Source organism: Chaetodon auriga, chromosome 10 (genome assembly GCF_051107435.1).
Source record: "Chaetodon auriga isolate fChaAug3 chromosome 10, fChaAug3.hap1, whole genome shotgun sequence".
NCBI lineage: Eukaryota > Metazoa > Chordata > Actinopteri > Chaetodontiformes > Chaetodontidae > Chaetodon > Chaetodon auriga.
In genome coordinates, this window is record NC_135083.1 from 7,964,805 (window position 1) to 7,977,529 (window position 12,725).

Below are 12,725 nucleotides of genomic sequence, written 5' to 3' on the forward strand. Positions count from 1 at the left end.
ATGACAGTGGAGCCGAGGCGGCGGTCCCCCATCTGAAATCAAAGTACCCTCAGAAATGTACCGTCATATGTGGATAAATCCATCAGTTACCTCATTTTGTTGGTTTACTGCACACTGAAGTCTGCTGAAGAGTGTTGAGCTGCATACTGTTTGATAAGACAATGTTTCTGTCTTTCTCACTCTCACTAGTGATTTATTAATGCAGGTCTGTATGCAGCTATGCCCCTGCAGACTGCTCCTGTCCCTCAGGCAAAAAGCTCACTGTTGCCCCCTGGTGGTAATTAACCAAGAACTAGGATTTTGCCAATATTTCCTCTCCTCTCCTGACACCATCCCCAAAGGGAAGTATAAATGAAAAATGTTCAAAATCAAGTAGGTCTCTAAATATATCCTTAAGTTAAATAGGAGGGAAGATGTAATGAGCAGGAGGTGGAAGAGGGAAGCCTCTAAAACCCAAGATCTTGTGCATATCCCTGCTTTATGAATGACATTTTCAATGCTGGTTCACCTCATAAGTGGATAATTATCTACAGCTCTCATAATCTACTGTGCACTTTGAAACTGCAATGTTTTTTTTTATGTGGTTTCCATGGATACAATTCTACTACTCGACCTGCAGACAGTAAGTAAAAACTGTGTTCAACAAGTTTGTGTCATGAATAAAAGCTTTATTCAAACATGAAATTAAAAAAAAGAGTGACAAAGAAAAAATGATCAGAACTCACAAGAACTTGCATAAATATATACCATCAGAGCAGTTCAGAGACAACATATCTGAAAAGGAAATATATCGCAACATCTACAAACAAGCAGCAAAAGAAAAACAAATCAAGGACAATGGACAATGAATGAATAGAATACAATAAACATGTGTCTCTGCTGTGCAGGTCTTTTTTTTTTTTTCTTTTTTTACTTTTTTAAGTGATCTCATGGTCAAATGCATTAATGATTGTTGCCACCTAGAGGTTGCTCATACAGTTGAATCATTGCAGTCTTTTTTTCAACAGTTAGAAAATACACACAGTTTAAAATTGAGCAACTCCATTTTGTTAATCATTGAGAGTCAATGCAGAATCAGGCCAAGAGAGCAGTGTTATGGTGCTCCGACATAATGCATATTATGCAAAAAAAGTGCATTCCTGTGGGATTATACAGGCTATTGTGTCTCAAAGCAACAGGACCATGAACTGCAGAGTGGCTCATGTTTCGGAGCCTAAACGTTTGCCGACTGTTGCACGGTGTGACATTTGATGAGCAAGAGAAGCTTACAGATGGATTCACTCTGCGAAATGCAGCTTGTTGGTTCTACAACCCTGATTCCACAACAGTTGGGATGCTGTGTAAAACATAAATAAAGCAGAATGTGATCATTTACTAATCGTTTTTGACATATTATCAACTTAAAAACAGTGAAAAGACAATATATTTAATGTTTTAACTCATCAGCTTCACTGATTTTTGTAAATATCTGCTTATTCTGAATTTGATGCAGCAACACATTTCAAACAAGTTGCGACAGGAGCAACTAAAGACTGGGAAAGATGTGGAATGCTCCAAAAACACCTGTTTGGAACATTCCACAGGTGAACAGGTTGATTGGTAACAGGTGATAGTGTCATGATTGGGTATGAAAGGGGCATCCTGGAAAGGCTCAGTCGTTCATAAATGAGGATGGAGCGAGGTTCACCACTTTGTGAACACATGATGGGATAAAGATTTTACTACATGGGCTCAGGAACACCTTGTAAAACTGTTGTGAGTAATTAAAGCTTGTTTGCAAACGATTGCATTCTGTTTTCATTCACGTCCCAACTTTTCTGGAATCGGGGTTTTACATCCGGGCCTGTAATCACAAGTACTGAGAAACACCTGCAGGACTGGAACAAATAAAACACTATACTGACCATGTGCTCCTCGGGTCACATATTTTAACTGATGCAGTATGACGGTGTATTTCACTATAATAAAACAGGTATGTGTGAAAGCTGCAGTGTTCACCTGCAGCAAAGTGTTAACTGAGCACTGTTATACAATTGAGTTCACTTTGCTTTAATAAGGCCATGAAGTTAAATAAACCATTAGGCTAAGTAAAGTTTTTACACTCATACCACAATGTATACCCACGCTAACAGTTCAGCAAGCTTCATTCTTATATAAAAAAACAATTCATATCAATATGGATGCAAAACAAATATTCACACGTGTGTACTGAACAACAGTGAATTTCAACAGTTCCCCCTCTATAAAAATAGCTTAAAAATCTGACACATATTTTAGTACAGTGTAGGGTTAAGTCAGTTTTTTTTTTCTCTTTTACATCTGAGACAGTTTAATAACAGGCTGGTACATAAGTCCTCTGCTCCTCCTTCCCTCCTATGACACTGCCATACACAGACATAGGGCTTCAAAAGACCACCAAAGTCCCAATAAGGAGCGCTAAAGGGAGCAAAAATGAATGGCATCTCCTCCCTGCTCTCGACTAAAGACTCCAAACTGTCAGCAGACAGGTAGCACAGTCTTGTCTGCACAGAGCTTCACATGCACCGTGGTTTAGTAGTAGAGCAGGGCTAGGTCCTGGAGAGGAAAGAGCATGGCCAACAGTACAATACGTGTGCTCCGCTAGCAATGTCAGGATCATTGAAAAGGTGAAGCAGGGAGGACCAAACATGCCACGTTTGGCAAACAGAAATCACAGAATCTCTCTCACACAGGAAGGGGCATCTGAGGGTCAGAGACGTCGAACACATAAGCATTTAGTAACCTATAAATCGCACACTTTTCCACAACCCAGTGTTTTACACACACTGAAGCGCGCTGGGCTCGGAGACGGGGCCCGACCAAAGTGAACGAAAAGACAGGATGTGATCGTGAAATACAGCGAACGGGGCAGGAGTCAATGAACAGATTGTCACATTTCATGCTCTGCACATGGGAAACCTTTTTTTTTTGTTGTTGTTTTTTTTAACCAGACAGGCTATAAACATCACTGTCATCACCGTCGTCATTCGCGCCCACTTAATTCACATACACGGTAGGCGAAACCATACTGTACACACACGAGTAAGTGCACAGGCATACAAACACACCCCCGAACAAACACACCTCTGATTGCACCATGGGTAACTTATAGTGTAAGTGGTGAACAGCTTGTCCCCTGATACCCAAGAATAAAAAAGCAAACACAGAAGGCAGACGGAACGCAACACAAGCAGAACGAGTGATACAAACCACTGACAGTATAAGGACACTTGAAGAAAGATTGTATTGTTTGGATTAACTAAACGCAGTTGCTATGTACCGCTGTGTTTGCTGGTTATAGCTTTTCAAAGGATATAAAATAATAGCTATCTGTAGTATATGGCAAAAATAAATAAATCAAACCTCTTGCAGCAGTTGTTAAAAGGCCACTGAATGCTTGTGTGTTTGTGTGTGTGTGTGTGTGTGTGTGTGTGTGTGTGTGTGTGAGAGAGAGAGAGAGAGAGAGAGAGAGAGAGATGCAAACTCAACAGCACAGGTAGGAACTAGCCATAAAGTCTTTAGCCTTACACCGTCATGCATTGACATTACCATATAGAAGACTGAATCACAGCCTCAAACACAGTTTCTTGCTCAAGTTTCCAATCATGCTGTTATAAAGATTTGACTGTGTGCATACAGTACGGCATCACAGGTTACAGTACAGCTTCCTCGTGGTAAGTCGCCTAACCTGGATGAGCCCCCGTGACAGGGTGAAGCTGATTACCAGGCCAGTGATAAAAGCAAAGGAAATTACAAAGGTGCCTCAATCCTGAAACATGTTGGATTTCAAAGGCAGAGGCTGTCAAATAATGGCAGTAAATGGTCAAGGAGTTAAGAACAAGCTTCAGTTTTCTGGCTGCAGCCACACCAAATACCTAAATAGCACACATATTCCTCAGGAGCAATTCATTTAGGATGTTTTCCTGACAACAGCAGAACGTCGAAGTGCTGAAAGAAAGGCTTCATTCTGGGTGGCCTGTTGCACGAGTTTAACTGAATAAGGCCCAAACTTAAAATGACTCCCCATACACTTCATCTGTACATTAACGCTTTACAACCCCAATTCCAAAAAGTTGGGACGTCATGTAAAACATATGTAAAACAGACATGTGATCGTTTGCCGATCCTCCCTGACATATACTCAAGTGGCAATTTATTTGACAATGTAGTGGTGGAATGCTCCAAAAACACCTGTTTGGAACATTCCACAGGTAAACCGCTTCATCGGTAACGGGTGACAGTATCATAAAGGGGCATCCTCGAAAGGCTCAGTCGTTCACAAGTGAAGATGGAGCGAGGTTCACCACTTTGTGAACACATGATTGGATAAAGGATGTTACTGCATGGACTCTTTGTATACGTTGTAAAACCGTTCAGTAAACACAGTTTGTTTGCAAATGACTGCATTCTGTTTTCTGTACGTTCTACACAGCCTCTCAGCTTTTTCAGAATTGGGGTTGTATATTAAGTTGCCCTGAAGTCAAAATAGTTTTTTTTTTTTAAGGTACTGTGACGTCAGCTGATTCCATGTCAAATTACTGAAGAGCAACTCAGTTCAAAGTACCCGGCGAGTGATCGTAGCTTTACACAAAAGGACACTTTGAAGAGCTAAATCTATCCTGTTAAAGCATCAAAACCAACACTGCCCTGCCAGCGTCCCATCTGCACAGAACCCAAATTAATAATAAACATCATTTCTAGCGGACAGTAACACTGAGCTTTGTCAAAAAGGAGTTTCAACCCCAGAGGGACAGTTATGTAAGGTTTCTTAGTGCGCTTAAACGTTTGATTTGGAGAGCAGTAGACAAAATTTGAAGTTGTGTAAAGACATAATGTCACATTGTCAGAACTCCCTCACTCAGTTTTTTCCCCACTTCTTCCACCTCTATGAAGCTTTGGCTTTTCTTGCCCGTGGTGATGTTTTATCGTCAGACTTCACAACCCCGTTGGCAGCACCTCCTGACAAGACAAGAGAAAGTGATTTTAGATAAATGTGAGCGAGACTGCGCAGAAATCTGAGTGCGTGAGGCACAAACTGAAACACAGGATTACATGCTGTCTACCTGAGCAGACGCTGAGGCGCTTAAAGACTCACCCCTTGTGGGCTCCCTTTTGTGAGGCTTGCTCTTTGGGCTGACCGTCTTCTTCTTTGAGGCCTGGTTCTGGCTGTGCTCCCTCCACTTTTTCAACTGGAAGTTAATGAATTTCCACATCATCCAGGCCTGTGTCAGGCAGATAGCTGCCAGACAGGTCATCCTGAGGGGTGGGGAGGACACATTTTAAAGGGGTAACTGGTGCTTTGTTTTGACTTGTCTCTAGTTCAGCGTTGTTCCTTTGCATGTACTACCCACACTGTAATGATCCAAAGCTGAATGAAAATCTAAATCTTTAAGAACAAAAGGTTAAGTGATTAACTTGTGAGCAGGAAAACAAAACTGTGGCCATTTTGTTTGTTTAAGTGAGCTAAGTACAAGACATTAAGGGCTCTTCCTGTTAATCGCCATCTGGACTTGCCTTATGGTGAGCACATTAAAGTTGCCTTCTGTTAGGGAGAAGCCCTGGTTTTCTGTACGGGGCAGGCCAAAGCCAAACGTCAGAACTGAGAGGGTGAGGGTGAGGAGGCGGGCGATGACAAAAAGCAGCGCCCACAGAGTAAAACTGGAGGAAAAAAAAGAGATTGCATCTGGTCAGCATCACATACTAATGAGAAAAATGGCAACCTCTTTGTTATGTGCACGACAGCAATACCCTTTCTGCTTGTTCTCATCGCTGAAGTAGAAGAGGCGTGAAGCGTGGAACAGGAGCTCCACCAGGTAGTGAGGGACCAGCAACACCAGGCCCAGTCGGTGGAGGCTAAACACAACGGGATGCAGAGGGAAGACAGCGACACAGACTTAACTGAGGACGACTCGGGACATAAAGACAAAGTACTCTTCTTACAGAACATGGCTGTGAACCAGGAGATGTGAAACGCTTTCATAGCAGTTCATCGTATTCAAGGATTTTAGATCAGTCGTCTTAAAGGAAAGAGGATGAGCAAAGACTCCATTTTAAAAAACAGGTAGGGACCACGGGTTAAAATAGCCTGAACTCTTATGGTATCAGTTCCTCATTACACAGGAAAAGTCATGTGACCTGGCTTTGAGTTTAGATGAGAACTGAAAACTGAGCCGCCACTCAAACACGAAAACAGTCTCTCCATAAACTCACAGATAAAGTGCAGTAGCTTAGTGTCAGGTACACTGTGCAAGTGGTTAATCGCATAATGACGCACTGATTTTACATTTATACACTTTCCTGCAAAGGCGAAAAAAAGCATCACCGCTTTCCCCAGTAAAAAGTTAAAACCACTTTTCAGGCACCAGATGGAAACATTATCAAATCATGATCAGGATAAATGAGATCTTTATGAGCGATGTACCTAGAGTACGCCCTTTGGGAATATTTCCATGGAAGACACGCTCAGAAAAATGAATTATGTCACTCACTTTAAGACATAGGCACCGGTGATGTGGACAACGTAAAGGCAGATGTAGTAGAGCTGGCGGGGGATGTCCTCCTGTAGAGACACACCAGAGGAGGAGAGAGTTTGTGTTAGCAGCAGCAGCATCAAGTGTGCTGTAGATTTCAGTCATTTCATTTACTGTAAACATTCTCGAGGAAAGCCCGCAACTTTTACAACACAGCCGGGACTCATTAACTACCTTTTAGCTTTGACGCTCCTATACTTTCTATGCAAATTGAGCCTCGACAACCGCTTAGCTCCAATTTACTCTGAAATAATGTATGTACACTTATCAGCAAACAGCTCCACACACATGCATTACCCGACGAACCTCAAACGAAAATGCTTTTTCAATGGATTACAAAAATGATAAGTGACAGCTTCTTCATGCTAATTCCACCAAAAAAAAAAAAACATTTCACATTGCTGGTGTATAAGCGCTGCAACAGAGGCGCGGTTGTTTAATGTATTCCCAGCCCCTATGTGCACATCTGTGCAGCTGGCAGCTAACCCCTCGTGGAGACACGTGGAAATCCCAGCAGGGATTAGCAGTGCCAGAGGGACATTAACCGACCGATGTGTACACACCGCTGTACTCATCATATGCTACAGACTGCAGCGGCCATTACAAAAAAAAAAAACAACTTAATAACTAACAAAACAAATTCTTTCATAGTCTGGTGTGTTACTGTTGACACACTTGAGTTCTGAATTAAATTTGACGTCTTGAGCCAACGTGTCACCTCACATCTGCAATACAACACCACTGATTTACATAAAGAAGCAGCTGCTCTGCAACATACAAAAACCTGAAGCATTTCACATCTTCTTCTTCTTTTTTTTTTAAAGTGAACTCACCTTCCGGACTTTTTGAAAGTACAGCTCAGGAAGTGCATGGAGCCAATAGGCAATTTGGCAAATGTAGAAGAACTTGACCTGAAAACTTGACAGAGAACAGGTTGTGCAGAGGTAAGAGCCCGGGTGTTATTTCAGCATGGACAGGCTTTATATCATGTTAATATCAATGGATCACGTGGTGCACGGTGCACTGATCTGTAACTTCTGTTTAAAGAACAGTAACATGCACAAGTCACACCAGCAAACAAATGAGAAGAGAGTACAATCAAGTAAAATAAACAGAAGCTCCCACTGATCTATGAGTGCATCATGTATTGTAAGAGAAGGGCTAAAACTATCAAAGCTCAACACGTCTGAATGGAAATGCTTCCCTCATGAAAAACCCATTTAAAATTGGATTTAATTGCTGAGTTGTAAAACATGATCTTATGATGTGTAGGGCGTCTGTAAATCTTAACTTACACCATGTGAGTGTGTGGGTAACCCTCCCATAAGAAAGTCGGATTTGTTGCAAAGTCCTCCTGCCAAGAGAAAAAGAGACATACGCAAAGATAAGAAAAAGCCTAATGCAGTCTGGGACAAAGTGTTTCTCTGACTCCTGACCCTCGTACCGCCGTCAGGATGCTGCAGCCCCAGATGAAGGAGAACAGGTAGAACGCCGCAAGCTGTCCAGACTCGTTGAACTTGCTGTGTTTGGTTTTTGACAGGTGCAACCTCCTGTTCATTTTCTGAAACGATGCAAAAATATTCCACAGGGTGAACGCATGGATACATCAAATGCTGATGCGGGGGAACATTTAGTGCCTTACTTGTTATTATAAAAGTATGCGTCACTTTTTTCTGTGACTCATCTCATTTCAAAACAGACATTTGTAGATGAATTTTCACTATGAGGAACAGGAGGTTAAATACAGCCCAGGTTCCAAAAGAGCTGAGACGCTGTGTAAAATGAAAATAAAACAGAATGCAGTCATTGGCAAACAAACTGTGTTTACTGACAAGGGTTTTACAAAGTGCTGTGCATGTAGTAACATCCTTCAAACAATCATGTGTTCACAGAGTGGTGAACGTCGCTCCATCCTCACTTGTGAACGACTGAGCCTTTCCAGGATGCCCCTTTCATACCCAATCATGATCCTATCACCTGTTACCAATGAACCTGTTTACCTGTGGAACGTTCCAAACAGGTGAGTATAAGTCAAAAAGAATTAGCAAGTTATCACATTGGGTTTTATTTATGTTTTACACACGATCCAGCTTGTTTGGAATCAGGCTTGTATATAAAACAGTCTGTTGTAACTGCCTCAGCTCTGACATACAGTATATTATAATCAGCACAAATAGAGAAGCTGTGCACGTGTTCCACTGTTTGTTTTTTGTACAAATGTTGTAATTGTAGTTCTTTGACCTTAAAGCACACTCTGGGTGGCTCAGGAAGTCGAGCGGGTCATCTGTTAATCACAGGGTTGGTGGGTCGACCCTCCACTGAACCCCACTGAGTGTATTTCCACACAGAATGAGGACTGGGGATTTTGTGCTCCATCTCTTTGACTGTAAGTGGAACGCAACTGTGAGCAGGACAAATAGAACAGCATGCAAAACCTGTTTCAACGCTCACATGGGCACTAGACTATTGTTTTAAGACAGATGTGGAAAAAAATGGGATCTTTTCCTTTAAGAGAGGAAAAAAAACCTTGTAAATGTGATCCACAAAAAGATTTTTATTTTGGGAATAAAAATATCTAAAAATATATTTTTTTGTATTAATGATATCCCACTGAGGATTGACTTCAAAGGCAGAAGATGCCAGGGGAAACATGAGCACGGTTTCAGTCATTCTGCTTTAGTGCACATGCAGCTGGAAGGATTGGACCTGATTACCTACGAGCGGCTCTCCAAAACTTCGTCATGGACCAGAGCAGAGCCAACACGTGAGGCATTATTTGATGCTTTTGAAGTGAAAATCCAGACAGGCGACTGTAGTGAGCACAAAGGTTTCTGTTTCCCTCATCAAAAAAGATCAAAACAGTAAGCCACTGTGTTCCAAACAATAAACAACGTGACGGCGGCTGCGTTTGGATGTCGGTGTACTCACGTCAAGAATATATTCCTGTATCAGGGCATGAAGGATGACCGCGATGAGCAGGTAGAAAAACACTGTGGCCACATCTTTGGGGCCATACTGGTACAGGTTCACTGGCTCACTCTTCTCATCTGCTAGAAAAACAGAGGCCAAAAGTTAAAAGCTTAAATCCTAAATCCTAGTGCTGGGCATTTATTCAGAAATCAGATGCAGGGAAATGCAGTTAACTATTGTTTAAAATACTGAAATGATTACTGGACTGAAAAACGTCAGCTCACCAAGAACTTGTGTTACATTGTACTGGACTGTGATGAACATGATGGCAAACTTCGCTGTGACCTGGAACACAAGGAAAGAAACAGGATTAAAGAACTGATTCTGAGTCAGAGGAAAGGTGTGTCACTGACCACTGACATATTTCACATGAAGGAAGCACAAGCCTTTGAGATAATAAACAAACACCATTATCAATGTGTGTATAATGCCTCATGTGAACCTTACTCTCTGTCGTGACACCGTTCTTCGACAGGCGTGCATAAACAGAATATCTTAATGGCTGCATTCACGTTTAATCTTTTAACTGTCAAACACTTAAAAATTTCAGTCAGCGTTTCGTGCACATGTGCAATGAGAGAGGACTGCTGTGTCACTGCAAGATCCTGAATCCACTGACTGCCATAACTAGGGTCTGGAGACCTCCAGGGGCTGCCTGGTGGGGCTCTCAAGGGTCTCTAGCAAAATGAGGTATATTTCAAGTTCACTGCCACTGCTCAGTGCCTGGTGAGTGTGTATCATGGGCTTCTCTTTCTCCTTGAATACAGGCACTGATCACTCTATGCAAAGCTATAGCTCATCTTGATCTCGACACATAAAGGTTTATGAAGACACAATCTCATCAGTCTTCACAGTATTTTCAGTCTGGTGGCTGGGTTTGGGTGGGGACAGGTCAGTGTGGGGGACGCTATCTTGTTTCATTCAAACGTGGCTAGGCACTAGTCAGCTATAGCTGCTCTGTCGAAGCAAAGGGCTGGTAATCAAATGTGGAGCATGCACACACTCTGAGCCTGACCATCTTTGTTACCAATGGCAAGATAAATGTATTGCTTTGCTATGGAGGCAATGGACTAGCCGACTGGTAAAATGACCTGTTAGCTGTGCCAGTGGGCCTCCTCGCCATCTTCTTTGGTAATCAGTGAGACACATGAGAAGGGAAGGAGAGAGACACGCTAGCGCCCTGCCCCTGGAGTGCTGCTGTCATGTCGGCTAACGATAGTTAGCAGCAGCTAACATCACTCGGCTAACCACAGCTCGTGCGCTTTTCCTGTCCGATCACACAGTACCTCGAACATCAGGCCGAGGAGGATAATCATGGCCAGACACGAAACCATATCGGCGTGATTCTGGATCACAAACTCGTGGCTCAGCACCGGCGGGCTCTTGTTCTTCTTGCGGAAACCCATGGCTCACCGACGCGGCTCTCCCCTCTCTGGCTGCGGGCTGCCGTCACCGAGTCTCGCTGGGCTGGAGCTAGCTTTCCCCCGCTGGCCTGCGCGTCTCAACTGACGGGTGTTCGCTCTGCTCTGGGCTGATCGCTCCACTGCGGTCCGTTAGCACAGAGAACCCGCTGCTCATGTGCTCAAAAACAGTCATGAAGATGCATCGCATCAAACCAAACACTACAGCACAACACCCACTTTTCCCTGGTAAAGTCAGATGACGGGCCCTCCCACTTCAAAACCCCATTCATGAACCGCCCAGTGTCATTGACGTAGAAGGAGAACCCAGGCCCGTGGTGCCTTCACGTACTCCATGGAAACGCCCCGTTTCCTAATTTGCTAACAGCTAAATGTAAAATACTTCGACTGATGCAACACTTTTTTGGGGATGTATAATATTTCAGCAAAGTCTGTCTGAATCGATGGGTCTGTTTGGAAATGGTAAAGTATACCAGAATAGCAGGGCTGGATTACCACCTGGGCAAGACAGGTAAATTTTACCAGAGCGTCAGAGCCCCAGGGGCCCCAAGAACAGCAGGATAATAGTAATTCGATTTATTAGATAAGACACATCAGGGAGGCAATCAAGTATTTCTAATGCTCTCTCTTTTCCTTGAACACTTAATATTATAAACCACTTTTGTTCCAGGGACATCTCTTCTGTCTCTGATGGAAAATAAAGATTGCTTATTGGATGAAAGGATTTTTGTTCATCATTTCCACAGTTTCACTGTAGATCACTGAAAATTTCACTTTTACTCAAGACGGATTTGTATGCAGGACTTTTAGGCTGATACATACAGTTTAACCAATTGTGGGGTCAAAATATTACACACAGAACAAAATATACTTCATAGTTATGTGCATAGTTATGTCCCATCTTGTGGGTAGGTTTCTTTTTACTTCTGTCTGTCCCTTGTGACCGGAAGTGTCAATTTTGTCTGCTTGGCAACGCTTCCGCTACAGCCAATTAACAGGTAAGGTGGATTCAGTGTGTTTCTTCTGAATTAGTGGGGATTCACGGAAAATTTACGGAGAAAATCAACAGTCAATTAACATTTACATGACGCATAATTACCGAATATGGGCTAACGTTTTCACAGCCGTCACTTAACAGCTTAATAGCTAAATGGCTTAATTAAGTGGTAATTTGTGTTTTCGTCGATGTTTTAGGGTCAGTGTTATCTGTTTAAAGAAAGAACGCTTTAAAAACACACTAGCAAAAGCGAGTCGTTTTCGTGGGTTTTGCTGCAAGTAAAATGTAGCTAGCTAATGTTAGTTTTCAGCGACTTTAATAGGGCTGTCAACCAATGCCGTAACGTTATAACACTATTAACTCAACACTCGAGCGAACCATAACACTTCCTGTTCTTTGACGCTAGAGGTCAGTATGAGACAGAACCGAGACAGCAGGACATAACCCTCCCTTTTTCGGAGTAATGGTGGACACCAGCACATTTTACATCCTGTGTGGCACTGTTTGTGAAGAGATCTAAAGAGGCCCTGTGGGTGGCGGTTTGTAGCCCGGCTAGCTCAGTCGGTAGAGCATGAGACTCTTAATCTCAGGGTCGTGGGTTCGAGCCCCACGTTGGGCGCAGTACTTTTTTTCCCTTACTAACATGGATTTCCTGCACATTCAAGAACAGCAAACTGTCTACGATATTAACGCGAGTGAACACTACTCAGTTTTTGTGAAAACAAGGCACAACACAAAGGGCACTGAACAACAACGACGATGGCAGTCGTGTGTGATACAATCATAACT

The 12,725-nt window shown here is 42.7% G+C and overlaps 1 protein-coding gene and 1 non-coding gene across 3 annotated transcripts; one reads left to right on the plus strand and one right to left on the minus strand.

Moving 5' to 3' along the window:
* Nucleotides 1-652: 652 nt before the first annotated feature.
* On the minus strand, nt 653-11,283 carry LOC143327015 (translocating chain-associated membrane protein 1-like 1). 2 transcript variants are annotated; one of them, XM_076741131.1, is made up of 11 exons: nt 10,805-11,216; nt 9,743-9,803; nt 9,477-9,595; nt 7,993-8,109; nt 7,844-7,902; nt 7,382-7,466; nt 6,507-6,577; nt 5,767-5,871; nt 5,533-5,676; nt 5,114-5,274; nt 653-4,977 (listed from the first exon to the last, which is right to left on the minus strand). In XM_076741131.1, exons 1-11 carry the CDS (start codon nt 10,922-10,924, stop codon nt 4,904-4,906), a joined length of 1,116 nt encoding a protein of 371 aa, XP_076597246.1. In that variant the 5' UTR covers nt 10,925-11,216; the 3' UTR covers nt 653-4,903. The 2 variants fall into 2 exon arrangements, with proteins under 2 accessions (XP_076597246.1, XP_076597245.1); XM_076741130.1 differs by having other exon boundaries at nt 2,964-4,977; nt 9,477-9,598; nt 10,805-11,283.
* Nucleotides 11,284-12,482: 1,199 nt separating this feature from the next.
* On the plus strand, nt 12,483-12,555 carry trnak-cuu (transfer RNA lysine (anticodon CUU)). The gene has a single exon. It is a non-coding gene; the product is annotated as a tRNA-Lys (tRNA).
* Nucleotides 12,556-12,725: the final 170 nt, after the last annotated feature.

Coding starts and splice junctions, on each gene's coding strand:
- LOC143327015 (XM_076741130.1), bottom strand. CDS start 10,924: ATGGGTTTCCGCAAGAAGAACAAGAGCCCGCCGGTGCTGAGCCACGAG. Junction 9,804..10,804: donor TCCTCGGCCTGATGTTCGAG/GTACTGTGTGAT, acceptor CTTGTGTTCCAG/GTCACAGCGAAGTTTGCCAT. Junction 7,903..7,992: donor GCTGCAGCATCCTGACGGCG/GTACGAGGGTCA, acceptor TTCTCTTGGCAG/GAGGACTTTGCAACAAATCC.